General features: G+C 41.4%; 1 protein-coding gene across 3 annotated transcripts in view; it reads right to left on the reverse strand.

The window, feature by feature from the left end:
* megf10 (multiple EGF-like-domains 10) overlaps nt 1-16,177 on the reverse strand; it is a 114,617-nt gene that overhangs the window by 6,755 nt on the left and 91,685 nt on the right. For 2 of the 3 annotated variants that reach the window (XM_064943422.1, XM_064943423.1), the window contains exons 11-16: nt 15,988-16,108; nt 15,367-15,530; nt 7,871-7,973; nt 3,480-3,626; nt 1,171-1,305; nt 706-834 (exon numbers count right to left, since the gene is read on the reverse strand). In XM_064943422.1, the coding sequence (XP_064799494.1) occupies nt 706-834; nt 1,171-1,305; nt 3,480-3,626; nt 7,871-7,973; nt 15,367-15,530; nt 15,988-16,108 (799 nt within the window). The other variant, XM_064943424.1, reaches the window with a different exon arrangement.

Genomic DNA, 16,177 nt, shown 5'->3' on the forward strand with positions numbered 1-16,177 from the left:
TCAAGGGTCGCAGTAAGTAGCACCTGTGGTCTGTCTTAATGGGCATTAATGGAGCTAGGAAGACTAGTGAAGCTGGCGAGGGGCTTGTCAAGTAGATGAGCAGACATGGTAAATGTGTACAAAATGGAAGTGTTAAAAGTGTTTTTGGTATAATTAATCTAATGGTTTTGTAATTTGAGTTGTTTAGCTAAATGTAATCATTTTCTGTTATAGAAGATTATGACTTTCAGGACTTCTGACATGACTTGGTAGAACAATCAGGGAAATACTGGATTATGATATGTTCTTTAGCATGAAATGTTATCCAGATTCTAAGGATAGGATATACAATAGGTTCAACATATTCTGACATATTCTACCAATCCTAAGAAACAAACCTAATCCACAAAAGAAACAAGTTAATGTCAGTTCCATATTAAATCTAATCTCTCCATCTCTCCAAAATTGAATTTCAACTAATTTGCTGAATTGACCTAACTAAATAAGATGAACTCTACCACTCTGGGATGCAGATAGACAGGGTCACACAGGCTTTTTACAAGACATTTCTGTGCCGAAAACGAGCCAAGCCAAACTGTAACGAGCTGTGGTGGATGGTTACACATCCTGTATAGTTTCTTCAACAATACTAAAAGGACATAGTGAACCAGCATAGTTTGGTTCAGAATGGCACAATAGTGTGAAAAGTAATTTGAGAGTTCTCACGTTGTGAACAGTCGCTTCCAATCCAGCCGGGGTAACACTGGCACGAGCCGTCGATGGGGTTACAGGTTCCGTTGTTGGTACAGGTGCACCCCCACGCACAGTTCTTCCCAAACCTACCACTGGGGCACACTGGGGGAGGAGGGCAAGAGAGAATGAGACACAACCTTTAAATCAACAAGTGAGCCAACAACCCTTACTGGACAAAGAAGAGTCAATGGTATTTTTCATAGCGGAGAGTTACGCCATATAACATTCATCAATAACTCTTGTGGTAATGTTTTCATATCACTATAATACACATTAATTATCCCGGTCTATCAGGTAAGTAGCCTTATGAAGGAAATAATTAATAAAACAACTAATTTATGGAAATTACTTGGATAAAGCACTCGGACACAGTATAGCATGTACTGAAAAAGGTGTCATACAAGGTTATGTTTGGGTGTCATACCGGGTAACACTCACCTTCGTTACAGAGGGCTCCCTTGAACCCTGGGAGGCAGTCACACTGGCCAGAGACATGGTGGCAAGGTCCAATGCTGTGGACACACTGGGGACAGGCCTGGCTGCAGCGGTGGCCATAGTAGCCTGGTGAACAGACTGGAAGGACAGGTTGAGAATAATGAGTCAGACTTAAGAGTGAGACACATACTGACTTGAGATATTCACATACTGTATGTTACTGTAATATGAATCACGCATTGATGTCAATGGAAGGATTTAGGACATTTCTAGTACAAAATGGTTGCTGCATATCACCAAGCTGGGTGCCAGGTGGACAGGGTGAGTTACCCCTCTATCGGGTTGCAAAATTCCAGTAACTTCACAAGATTCCCAGGTTTTCCAGAAATCCCGGTTGGAAGATTACCAGAATATGGTAGAAATAAGCAGGAACTCCAGGAATCCACCAACCGGAATTTCTGGAAAACCTGGACATTTTGGGAACATATTTATACGTGCTATATTTACACTGAGTGTACAAAACATTAGGAACACCTTCCTAATATTGAGTTGCACCTCATTTTGCCCTCGGAAAAGCCTCAATTTGCCGGGCCATGGACTCTACAAGGTGTGGAAAGCATTCTACAGGGATGCTGGTCCATGCTGACTCCAATGCTTCCCACAGTTGTGTCAAGTTGGCTGAATGTCCTTCGGGTGGTGGACCATTCTTGATACACATGGGAAACTGTTGAGCATGAATAACCAAGCAGGGCTGCAGTTCTTGACACACTCAAACTGGTGCGCCTGGCACCTATTACCATACCCTGTTCAAAGGCACTTATATATTTTGTCTTGCCCATTCACCCTCTGAATGGCACACATACACAATCCATGTCTCAATTGTCTCAAGCCTTAAAAATCCTTCTTTAAGTCTCCTCCCCTTCATCTACACTGATTGAAGTGGATTTAACAAGTGACATCAATAAGGGATCATAGCTTTTACCTCGATTCAACTGGTCAGTTTATGTAATGGAAAGAGCAATGTTTTCCTAAAGTTTTGTACACTCAGTGTATATATACAGCACCAGTCAAAAGTTTGGACACACCTACTCATTCAAGGGTTTTTCTGAATTTTTAAACTATTTTCTACATTGTAGAATAATACCAACCAATAATCACACCAACTCCTCTATACTTCACGGTGGGAACCAAACATGCGGAGATCATACGTTCACTTACTCTGCATCTCACAAAGACATGGCGGTTGGAACCAAAAATCTCAAATTTGGACTCATCAGACCAAAGGACAGATTTCCACCGGTTTTGTGTTTCTTGGCCCGAGCAAGTCTCTTCTTCTTAATGGTGTCCTTTAGTAGTGGTTTCTTTGCAGTAATTCGACCATGAAGGCCCAATTCACGCAGTCACGCAGTGTATGTTACTTGAACTCTGTGATGCATTTATTTGCCTGCAATCTGAGTTGCAGTTAACTCTAATGAACTTATCTTCTGCAGCTGAGGTAACTCTGGGTCTTCCTTTCCTGTGGCAGTCCTCATGAGAGACAGTTACTCTAATGAACTTATCTTCTGCAGCAGAGGTAACTCTGGGTCTTCCTTTCCTGTGGCATTTTTTTTGCAACTGTACTTGAAACTTTCAAAGTTCTTGAAATTTTCCAGATTGACTGACCTTCATGTCTTAAAGTAATGATGGACTGTCGTTTCCTTTGCTTATTTGAGCTGTTCTTGTCATAATGCGGACTTGGTCTTTTACCAAATCTTCTGTATATCACCCTGTACTCCACAAATGAACTTTTAACAAGACACACCTGTTAATTGAAATGCATTTCAGGTGACTACCTCATGAAGCTGGTTGCAAAGTTGTTATCAAGGCAAAGGGTGGTTACTTTGAAGAATCTAAAATATATTTTGATTTATTTAAAACTTTTTTGGTTACTACATGATTCCATATCTGTTATTTCATAGTTTTGGTGTCTTCACTATTATTCTACAATGTAGAAAATAGTATAAATAAAGAAAAATCCTGGAATGAGTAGGTGTCTCCAAACTTCTGACTGGTACTATATGTTTATAATAATAATACTAATAATTTGGCTTATGTTTGTCCTATTTCAGACTTGTACAAGTGTGTAATATAGCCATGTGTAAATAGTTTTTTGCATATACCAACTGACCCCCTTAGACACCTTCTGAGAGTGGGGTCATGGCCCGGGTCAAACTTGTCCTTTGATAAGTTGTGAAACATTCTATATAAATCCAACACAATCAGATACAATATGAGCCATTAACACAATAATTGGTCAGATATGAAATACTCACTGCGCTGGCAGGTGGTTCCCCGAAACCCAGGCGCACACTCACAGGTGCCCTCGTCAGGAGAACAGGAGGCACCGTTCTTACAGTTGCAAGGGAGGGAACAGTTTGGCCCCCAGCGGCCCTCGGCACACACACTGTCACAGTGGATACCTGAAAACACACACACTGTCACAGTGGATACCTGGGAACACACACACTGTCACAGTGGATACCTGGAAACACACACACTGTCACAGTGGATACCTGGAAACACACACACTGTCACAGTGGATACCTGGAAACACACACACTGTCACAGTGGATACCTGGGAACACACACACTGTCACAGTGGATACCTGGAAACACACACACTGTCACAGTGGATACCTGGAAACACACACACTGTCACAGTGGATACCTGGGAACACACACACTGTCACAGTGGATACCTGGGAACACACTTTCACAGTGGATACCTCGGAACACACACAATGTCACAGTGGATACCTGGGAACACACTTTCACAGTGGATACCTCGGAACACACACACCGTCACAGTGGATACCTGGGAACACACTTTCACAGTGGATACCTGGAAACACACACACTTTCACAGTGGATACCTGGAAACACACACACTGTCACAGTGGATACCTCGGAACACACACACCATCACAGTGGATACCTGGGAACACAAACAACGTAGGGCTCACGCAAACAAGGTCACACAGGTCTGTCTCCCATTGACGTCAAGGCAATGCATCGCAGTGCTAGAGGCGTCACTACAGACCCTGGTTTGATTCCAGGCTATGTCGCAGCAGGGAGACCCATGAGGAGATCCATGAGGTGGCGGGGAGACCCATGAGGCGGCGCACAATTGGCCCAGTGTTGTCAAAGGTTAGGGGAGGGTTTGGCCGGTCGCTCTAGCGACTCCTTGTGGCGGCCCGGGCGCATGCACACTGACTTCGGTCGCCAGTGTTTCCGGGGAACAGTGTTTCCTATGACACATTGGTGCGGCTGGCTTCCGGGTTAAGAAGCAGTGCGGCTTGGTAGGGTCATGTTTCAGAGGACACATGGCTCTTGACCTTTACCTCTCCCGAGTCCATATGGGAGTTGCAGTGACGAGACAAGACTGTAACTACCAATTGGATATTACAAAATTATAAATAATACAAAATAATGATTTGCTGTATTTGTGGGAAAGTCCAAGTTGCCTGTGTTTATCTCAACTCTGAATCAGAGAACATACATGAAGCCTTCATATACTATAAGAATTTGGGTCTGACTTAGGTGTTGTTAAAGAAATTGTAAGGCCATCAAAAAATATATGGAAGGAGGGAGGGCTGTTCAACTCCTGGTCTAAGTACGGGTGGCTGGTAGTAGGGACGGGTGTGACAGCTAGGAGGGGCCTCACTATCTTCCTGGTGGGTGTGAGCTGGAGAGGGGGTGTTGGGATGGGACGGTCAGCTGTATGGGGAGGGAAATGGGTACTTAAGGTCTTCCACAACCTTTTTTGTGCCTGTGACCCACCACATAAGCAAAGCTCATGTTTCTAGCATTAACCCAGTCTTTAACTGCAAGTGGGACTTTACCCATTGTTGATGAGTCACAGGTCTCTTATCTTACTGTTTATTTCTATCCAGTTGCATAGTAACTTTACCCCTACCTATATGTGCATATTTATATCAATTACCTTGTAACTGAACATCGACTCGGTACTGGTACCCCGTGTATATAGCCAAGTTATAGTTACTAATTTTATATTTATTCCTTGTCTGAATTTTTTTTTCATGAAATTATTAAAAAAAAATTTTCTGCATTGTTGGGAAGGGCCGTAAGTATGTTTTGGATATTCAATAATAAAAAAATAAAAAGGGTCGTAAGTAAGCTTTTCACTGTTAGTCTACACCTGTTGTTAACAACGCATTTGACAAATAAAATGTGATTTGAGTTGATAATGGCAGCATCACTATAGGTAGCATCACTATAGGTTGCATCAGTATCAGTTGAACAACACATAGCATACACGGGTGAGGGTTAACTAACTCTACACTATAGGCCAAGGTTCTATTCATTCACAAAATCACACCGTAGCAAAACATTTTGCAATAGAAAACAAAAACAATTTCAGTCCCTTTTCTTCCATTAAGCGCCTAATGAATACGACCCAGCTGAAGAAGGCTTGATATTGTAAATCTGCCAATTACAGGGATTGATTTCCAGATTGCTGCAGGGTTTAATACCAGACGGCAGCCTCTTAAAGGAAAACTCCACCCAATAACTATCTTTTGGCATTTGTTTCATTAGTCCATTTTTGGCATAGTCCCAAATTGTTTTGCTTCTCAGCAATCAAGTTTTCAAGACGTATAACTTTCAAAATACAGAAATCATCCCTTTATGATGCATTTTGCATCATATGATATAAAATGCATCATAAGGGGATGGTTTCTGTCAATACCATCTTACTGGCAAAGCTCCACACACAAACACAATAGGGTCTACAATGCAGAATCTTTCCATTTGTGATGTATTACATTTACCAAATGTGGCTATTTGATTGGACTAGGGCCCTCAGTCTTTCCCAACCAAGTGCCCTGACAAGGAAATAATCTGGGCATTAGTTGTAGGCTATAATAAGGCCCAGTCTTGGTAACGTCTCTTTGTTTTTTTAGTAAACAGAGGTAGCACACCTGAAGTAATGTTAAATCATAGGCTTAGCAAAAACTGAAGTAGAAAGGTTGAAGGGACTCCCACACACTGCACTCTACTTGCAAATAGAAATTCAAGTGTAATGTTTTGGTCACATACATGCAGTAGACCTCAGTCGTTCAATTTCCCGAACAACATCTACAAGTGAATTGTTCTAATGGTTTATTAACATTAAACATGACATCTTTGTACCCTATCAAACTTCAAACTCTTTTGATGGTCTACCTTACTTTCAATTTTGGATGGTGACACACAAGCAGCCCTGTGCCAAATGAGTAATATGATTCAATTTGCCAGCAATTTGTCCGCCAGTCGTTTTAACCTGCATTACAATGCTTCTCACATTCTCTGTCTCTATCGAGCAAGCCATTTTAAAGCAGCAACAAAAAAAAACACACCAAGATTTTTATCTCTAGGACTTAGCAGGAATGACACTAAGTTAACTTTTTCCTCCTGAGAACATGAAATAGAAAGGTGAGACAAGCGATACGGCCCTTTGTTATTGTCCAAGGGGATTGGTTTCAGACTATGACAATATGGGCCCTACAAGAGCAGCACACAAGACTGTCTGGGCACTGTGCCCCTTGGTGGATAAAGAGAGTACTTCAATGGGGAGATTGGACACTATAGAGTTTCCCAATTACATTGTCTTCCCCCCTGAATCACTTCAACAAAGGCATGGGCAAAGCATGTTGAGCGTGTTTATGAAAAAAGAGACCGTTCTCATTGTTTTAAGTGTAAACGCATGTAATATGAGAGAGATATTAACTTGGAGTTGGCAGGACAAGCTGTGACAAAAAACTTGTTTTTCTTCTGTTGGAAATTGAACCGTATCTGAGAACCAGGGAGTTCTCCCCCTCCTTCCTCTTCCCTGACTCACTATGTTTTTTCTCACTCCCTCTGCCACCTCTCTCTTCCTCTCTCCGTCTTTTTGCCACCTCTCTCTTCGTCTCCCTCACATCTCTCTCTCTTCACTCTTTTCCTCTTACCCTTCCCTCTCTGTGTCAAAGGCTTTCTCCCCCTCTATGTTTCCCTTACCCCTCTTTTCTAATCTCCCTCTGTTTTCTCCCTCTTTCTCTCTCTAACTTTCTCCCCCTCACTTTCTCTCTCCCTCCCCGCCTCTCTTTCTCCCTTTTCTCTCTCTATCTCTTTCTCTCTGGGTTGTTTTGATGCTCTCCCCTTTTCCTCCATCCCACCCCTCACTTTCTCTCCCTCTCTCTCTGGGATGTTTTGATGCTCAGGGGGTGATAGGCAACAGTGTGATGGAGTGCGGTGCCCAGGCTGGGGACAAAGGGCTCATTGAGGGGCTGTGTGCGCGTTGCTAGGCGATGGCGGAATGCTGGCGATAAATGTCCGGCTAAGTAGCTTGGAAGAAATGCGGCAGTTTTTAAAGGTCTGACATCAGTATGCTGTGTAGGTATGGACCAAAGCAAAACACGGGAGAAGAGAGGGAAAGAGAGGAGACTTACTGGTGACACAGTTTTTGGGCCATGCTTACAGGTCAAATCATCCAGAGGCAGGTGGTAAAGTCGTACAACTACTTTTAACAGTGGTTTAAATTTGAGGCAAAGTCAATAAATATTCCCGGTAATTTTGGATTTGGATTGGATGGGTGGGTGGATGGATGGATGGGTGGATAGGATGAATGGACGGATGGATAATCTTGTAAGCTAGAGGGTTCCACAGGTTAAGGCTCCAGACTCACCTGTCCATCCAGCCAGGCAGCGACAGTACCCCGTGGAGGGGTGGCACCCGTCGGCATGGCTACAGTCACAGCGCTCCCTACAGTCCATGCCATAGGTGCCATCCTGGAGAAAACCCAAAAGATGCCGTTTAGACTGATGTTTATTTTTTAATTTTAACTTTTTTTTTTTACCCCTTTTTCTCCCCAATTTCATGGTATTCAATTGGTAGATACAGTCTTGTCCCATCGCTGCAACTCCCGAACAGACTAGGGAGAGGCGAAGGTTGAGAGCCGTGCGTCCTCTGCACTGCTTCTTGACACAATTCCCGCTTAACCCAGAAGCCAGCCGCACCAATGTGTCGGAGGAAACACCGCACACCTGCGCCCGGCCCGCCACAGGAGTTGCTAGAGCGCGATGGTACAAGAACATCCCTACCGGCCAAACCCTCCCCTAATCCGGACGACGCTGGGCCAATTGTGCGCCGCCCCATGGGTCTCCCGGTTGCGGCCGGCTGCGACCGAGCCTGGACTCGAACCATAACCTCTAGTGGCACAGCCTTAGACCACTGAACCACTCGGGAGGCCATCGACTGATGTTTTGACAGATTCTGCATAGTCAACACACAGTATATTTGGTAAACGTTGTGCACGTGCATTAGGCAGCCTTTCCCAGTCCTAGTCCCAGTCTCAGTCTGTCTGGTCCTTCAGGTGCTTTGTCTACGCAAGTTTTTGTTTTGCAGCTTAATGTCTTTTCATTAATTTCAATCAACACTATCGGCATATCTATTTATTATGGCTATTACGTTAGCGACTAAAACATTAGCTATTAAAATAAGATCCAACAATAATATCAAGGGCCTAGAAATCCAGGGCTTAAAAACAAAGGTGTCATTGTACGCTGATGATTCATATTTTCTTTTAAATCTACAATTTGGATCCCTCAACAGCCTCATAGAGGATCTAGATACTTTTCCTAACCTCTCTGGATTACGACCAAATTATGATAAGTGTACTATATTATTTATTGGATTCCTAAAAAATACAACTTTTACATTACCATGTTGGTCTTCACGTTGAAGTGGGCATACTTGGTATTCATCTCAAAAGAATACAAATACAAATGTATTGTAGTGAGATAATTTCATTCTTTTGAGATGATAGAAAGGTAATAGAAAGTTGGCAAAAATAGATATGATCTTGCTACCATGAAAAGGAAAATACCTGTCTATTTGTGGCAAAATTACTCTGATGAACTCTTTAGTCATATCCCAGTTTCTCTATTTGCATATGGCCTTGCCTACACCCAGAGACTTGTTTTTTAAATTATACGAGCAAAGAATATTACATTTGATTTGAAATGGCAAGCCAGACAAAATTAAACAGGCCTATTTATATAATGAATATGAATTCTGGGGCAGAAATGATTAAATATTAAAGCATTAGACCTCTCACTAAAGGCTTCAGTCATACAAAAGTTATACTTAAATTCAAACTGGTTCTCTAGCAGATTAGTAATAATGTTTCACCCCTTGTTCAATAATTACCTTTTCCCCTTTATTCAGATTACAACCTTAAACTTTCGGTTATTTGAAAATGAAATGATCTCTAAAATATCGCTATTTTTAAAACAAGCCAGAGAATTTGGTTGCAATTTCAGTTTAATCCACCAGAAAAAGACCGAACAAATATTATGGTTAAACTCAAATATACTAATTGATTAAAAAAAAATATTTTTGGACAAATGTTTAAAAAAGGTATAATCTTTATAAATTATATCATAAATAGGGCAGGTGGAGTTATGTCACACATGCAGCAAACAAAAATATATTGAAATGTCTGCTCTACTCAAAAATAACAACTATTCGGAGCATTACCACAATAATGGAAGAGGCAAGTGGAAAGGGGAGAAAGTAAGGAACTTGTCTGCATTAAAGACCAAAATTGGCTAAAGAAAAAATTGTGATAAATAAAAAAGTATGCCAGTTTCAATTAAGGACCAAAAAACTTAGATTGTTATGTTTCTCAATTATACCTTTTCAAATAAACTGCCTGCATCTAAAAAATGCTGGTTCAAGGCTTTCAGAATGGAGGTTCTCTCAGTTACAATCTGTGTGTCCACCAACAATTGTTTAGGAAGCTGTGTATCTTTTCTGCACTCCAAACCTTTCACTACTTACCAAAATTTGGATGGATTAATTACATTTTGTGAAGTAGATTTCAGGTAGTGGTCTGCTTTCAATTTACGGACCATAGCCACACCCATATTTCAAAGACGTTTAAAAGCCATCCAATCATCTGCCAAACCAGTCCCTCTTGGTTTAGCCCACATAGCATTTCGTTCCCTTATGATTTTTGTAAGATCCTTAGTAAACCAAGGGTTCTCTCTGCCCTTAATCCTGATTTATTTTTTTAAAGGGGCCTATTGCATACCTCCTGGAATGTGTTGTGGTAGTAAGAAAAGGCTAGTTCAACATCAGGGAATGAGGTATAATAGCTGGGAAGAGATTTTCGATAATTCCATGGCACATGGTTTATGAACTGATGCACAAAACAACGCTGGATTCAAAAGTTTGAGTTTTTCAATTAAATGTATAATACAATAATTCTTGCAACCAATGTTATATATTATTTGACCCCTTTTTCATGGTATCCAATCTGTAGTTACAGTCCTGTCCCATCGCTGTAACTCCCGTACGGACTTGGGAGAGGCGAAGGTCGAGAACCGTGCGTACTCCGAAACACAACCCAGCCAAGCCGCACTGCTTCTTGACACAACAACCACTTAACCCGGAAGCCAGCCGGAGTCGCTGGCGCGCAATGGGACAGAAACATCCCTGCCAGCCAAACCCTCCCCTAACCCGGACAATGCTGGGCCAATTGTGCGCCACGGTCATGGCTGGCTGCGATAGAGCCGTAGACCACTGTGCTACTTGGGAGGCCCAACCAATAGAATGTTATATACAGTACAAGTCAAAAGTTTGGACACACTCATTCAGGTGTTTTTCTTTATTGCGCTTGATGTTCTTTTGCAACTGCACTTAAAGAAACTTTAAAAGTTCTTGAAATGTTCCAGGTTTACTGACCTTCATGTCTTAAAGTAATGATGGACTATCATTTCTCTTTGCTTATTTGAGCTGTTCAAGGCGCATCTGTTAATTTAAATGCATTCCAGGTGACTACCTCATGAAGCTGGTTGACAGAATACCAAGAGTGTGCAGAGCTGTCATCAAGGCAAAGGGTGGATACTTTGAAGAATCTAAAATCTAAAATATATTTTCATTTGTTTAACACGTTTTTTTGGTTACTACATGATTCCATATGTGTTATTTCATAGCTTTGATGTCTTCACTATTATTATACAATGTAGAAAATAGTAAAAATAAAGAAAAATGAGTAGGGTCTGTCCAAACTTTTGACTTGTACTGTATATATAATATATATACAGTGCCTTGCGAAAGTATTCGGCCCCCTTGAACTTTGCGAACTTTTGCCACATTTCAGGCTTCAAACATAAAGATATAAAACTGTATTTTTTTGTGAAGAATCAACAACAAGTGGGACACAATCATGAAGTGGAACGACATTTATTGGATATTTCAAACTTTTTTAACAAATCAAAAACTGAAAAATTGGGCGTGCAAAATTATTTAGCCCCTTTACTTTCAGTGCAGCAAACTCTCTCCAGAAGTTCAGTGAGGATCTCTGAATGATCCAATTTTGACGTAAATGACTAATGATGATAAATACAATCCACCTGTGTGTAATCAAGTCTCCGTATAAATGCACCTGCACTGTGATAGTCTCAGAGGTCCGTTAAAAGCGCAGAGAGCATCATGAAGAACAAGGAACACACCAGGCAGGTCCGAGATACTGTTGTGAAGAAGGTTAAAGCCAGATGTGGATACAAAAAGATTTCCCAAGCTTTAAACATCCCAAGGAGCACTGTGCAAGCGATAATATTGAAATGGAAGGAGTATCAGACCACTGCAAATCTACCAAGACCTGGCCGTCCCTCTAAACTTTCGGCTTATACAAGGAGAAGACTGATCAGAGATGCAGCCAAGAGGCCCGTGATCACTCTGGATGAACTGCAGAGATCTACAGCTGAGGTGGGAGACTCTGTCCATAGGACAACAATCAGTCGTTATTGCACAAATCTGGCCTTTATGGAAGAGTGGCAAGAAGAAAGCCATTTCTTAAAGATATCCATAAAAAGTGTCATTTAAAGTTTGCCACAAGCCACCTGGGAGACACACCAAACATGTGGAAGAAGGTGCTCTGGTCAGATGAAACCAAAATTGAACTTTTTGGCAACAATGCAAAACGTTATGTTTGGCGTAAAAGCAACACAGCTCATCACCCTGAACACACCATACCCACTGTCAAACATGGTGGTGGCAGCATCATAGTTTGGGCCTGCTTTTCTTCAGCAGGGACAGGGAAGATGGTTACAATTGATGGGAAGATGGATGGAGCCAAATACAGGACCATTCTGGAAGAAAACCTGATGGAGTCTGCAAAAGACCTGAGACTGGGACGGAGATTTGTCTACCAACAAGACAATGATCCAAAACATAAAGCAACATCTACAATGGAATGGTTCAAAAATAAACATATCCAGGTGTTAGAATGGCCAAGTCAAAGTCCAGACCTGAATCCAATCGAGAATCTGTGGAAAGAACTGAAAACTGCTGTTCACAAATGCTCTCCATCCAACCTCACTGAGCTCGAGCTGTTTTGCAAGGAGGAATGGGAAAAAATGTCAGTCTCTCGATGTGCAAAACTGATAGAGACATACCCCAAGCAACTTACAGCTGTAATCGCAGCAAAAGGTGGCGCTACAAAGTATTAACTTAAGGGGGCTGAATAATTTTGCACGCCCAATTTTTCAGTTTTTGATTTGTTAAAAAAGTTTGAAATATCCAATAAATGTCGTTCCACTTCATGATTGTGTCCCACTTGTTGTTGATTCTTCACAAAAAAATACAGTTTTATATCTTTATGTTTGAAGCCTGAAATGTGGCAAAAGTTCGCAAAGTTCAAGGGGGCCGAATACTTTCGCAAGGCACTGTATTTACGAAAAAATATAGGGGATTGGAAATGATGCAGAAAATACATGGTGTTGAAATCCGTTTCAGCAAACACTAGCTCACCCAGGAGTACTCTTATGATTTGGTAAGCTTATTTCATGTGTGTTCAATAAAGACTGTTTTCATCTTCGCATGATTAAACCAGTGTCCTGGAAAACTCCTGAAACTGTGGACCTCGGAAGGCAAAACTGCCGATGTGAATTATACTGTATGGTATTTCACACTGAGTACTGAGTACTTGTGATGCGTTCTATTAAGGGACACTAACATTAAACATCTGAGTGAAATATTTGTTATGTTTGATTAATTCCACATTTCACTGTATCTGATTTAAATCTTAATTTGACCTCCTCCATCATCACCACCTTGTTTGAAATTACCATTAAACTGGTATATGGCTTTGTATGCAGATATAAGAACAAATCCTCTAGATTTGGAAATTCTCGATGCCAAGCTATTGGGAAAAGAGTCTTAATCCACCAACTCCTGACTTCCTGAATGACAAGTAGCTCTTGGAAGAGGGTGGATTGGCTAAATCATTACGGAAAGCTGTGGATCAAAGCACTAGCGCTTAGCATAGCATGTGACTGCTCAAGACTCCACCGCAAGTGCTAGAGCTGCAGTTTCTTCAAGGGAGCCATTGGCCACGAAACACACTTTCACAAGTTTCACATTTGTGAGTTTCCAATGCAAATTGTCTGTAAGAATGCTGCTCAACTTCTATGGAGATCAGAGTCAGTGTGATGCAGTTGTTCATTTGTAAATCGGGAGATGTCGGAAACAAAAAGTTGGCGCAAGAGGGGAGTGACTTGGGGAGTTCTGAGGTACTGGAAAAAAATCACCTTTATAATACCTTTCATGGTATTTGCGTAGTGACATAGAGCAGTACAGTAGAGGCACTTCAAAAAGTTGCACACTTTGGGAACATTTTAAGTAGACTAGGGTCTGGGAACAATGTGGCCTTTTCTAAAGACATTTCATTCAATTCTATGTCATTTTACATGACTGGAGACTTTAGCAGAATCTTTTTTAATAGTGCAGAAATGATGGAAATGACAGGCTACTTTGACACTGACAAACTGAGAATCTGAGATCAGTGAAAATGACCTTGTCTTGAATCCATCAATAGCCTCTAGGTGTGTGGTGACACATATTGTATTGTAGGCTACAATATGAGGAGGGAGTTAAAAATGCCTTCCAGTTTCACTGACTGACCCAATGATGCGCAGCTCACTTGCTGGTGATGGCCGATGCTTTGTGGCAAAAGCCCTTCTCTCTGTCTCTCTCTCTCTCTCTCTTTAGTAAAACAACATTTGGAAGTTGATCAATCAACATAATCTTCGCTTTTCAGCAGGAGCCATTTGCTTTCCAACCTGTGTTTTCCCTCGACTGTATTTGAAATATTGAGAAAGGGCTGTTTTGTCTGCATTATGTTTTTTCACCGACAGATTTGCTGTGAGTTCCCAACTGTTGGCTATTGCTTGTTATTGGGCTACAATCCACAGTTAGGCTATTTAAAAACATAAGCTATTGATCTATGGCGTCATTATAGGCATTCTCATGGTGTAGTTGGCTATTCTGAATGATTTCATCAACAGACAGCAGCATTTCTATAACTTTGGCAAAATGTATTTCAATTCATCAGGGGTGCTGCAGTTCCTTCAGAACCCTTCGTGCTGCTATGCTTCTATAAGTAAATAAAGGATGAAGTGCAACGTTGGAGAGATGAGAGTTGCAGGCTCATATCTATCAGAAGAGAGAGAGAGATCATATAAAGTTAATATAATTCTAGTTATGTGAGATACTGGTGCACTTCTCACACAGCCATGGCCAAGCGTTGGTCTCAAACTGGGTACAATGTTGCGAAAAACCATAAACCCGGTACGGCCCAACCCGAACGCTTAGAAAATTAGGCCCGGGCTGAAAATCTACTTTTTCCCATAACGTTTTTTTGAAGGGGGCAGGGGAATTAACGAAGAGGACACTCAAATGAACTTAGATCGCTTTAATTATAATTTTTACGTAGAAAAAAGTAAATTATTTTAAATGCCACGAGAGGTACAGGATCCAAATAGGTACTAGAACAAAACATTCCAAAACGGAGAGGTGCCTGATTCTGTTCCGACAGGATCAAGCTCAAATTAAGCACTGGTGTGATGTATATCTAACTGTGCATATTGTAGTTCACAGATCCCTATCAAAGCCAGCATTGTACGCAATGTATCTAGAGTGTTCTGTGGTTTGATCATATCAAAGCTTTCACCACCTTTTTCTCAACTGAAGTTAAGTTGAGATAATATAATATATATCCCTATTACATTGTACACATTCATCATAATATTATAGGAAGATAATAAGAGTGTTATAACCTATAAATATGTCATCACTGTGTGACAGGGGTGGGTGGGGGGGGACAACATCACTCACCTGGCAGTGGAGGTCACACCTCTCACCCCTCCAGCCGGGGGCACAGGTGCACTGTCCGTTGAGGGCGTTGCAGGCGCCCCCGTTGCCACACATACAGGTGAGGTTACACCCCAGCCCCCATGTGCCACTGGGGCAGTTGATGGAGCAGTGGACTCCGTGCCAACCTGGAGGGGGGAGAAGACATTTTGAACATCAACATAGTTTAACAGAGGTGTCGTCAATTTCTCTCGAATGAACGAGTGTCTACAGTTATGTTTCTACATCTTTAATTGATAATATTATTTGGTCCCCAAAGAGTCCCAAATGCCACTGCATTAGTAGAATGATCCAGCAGATCCACAAATTACAAATTAAGTTTTGCTTTCATATGTAAATTAAGATTTCTACTGTATTTCTACTGCAGTTCTACTGTATTTTTACTATATTCTACTGTATTCTACTGCATTTCTACTGCATTTCTACTGCTTTTTTACTTTATTCTACTGTATTCTATTGTATTTCTACTGCAGTTCTACTGTATTTTTTACTATATTCTACTGTATTCTATTGTATTTCTACGGTATGTGCTCCTTGAATGGGCTAGCTTTACACACGCAGAATTCCCTGGTGTTAGCAGCCTACCTGCTTTACAGGAGCAGGCTCCATCCACTGAAGAGCACTGTGCCCCGTTCTTACAGCCACACGTGGCAGAGCAGTTGATCCCATGGGTCCCTGATGGGCAGGCTGTGGAACAGTCGGACCCCTGCAATGGAAATACTGTTAGCATTCCTGTACTATAGTTTAGTTGATTTTGTGTTATTCATCATACGTA

Source organism: Oncorhynchus masou, chromosome 28 (assembly GCF_036934945.1).
Source record: "Oncorhynchus masou masou isolate Uvic2021 chromosome 28, UVic_Omas_1.1, whole genome shotgun sequence".
NCBI lineage: Eukaryota > Metazoa > Chordata > Actinopteri > Salmoniformes > Salmonidae > Oncorhynchus > Oncorhynchus masou.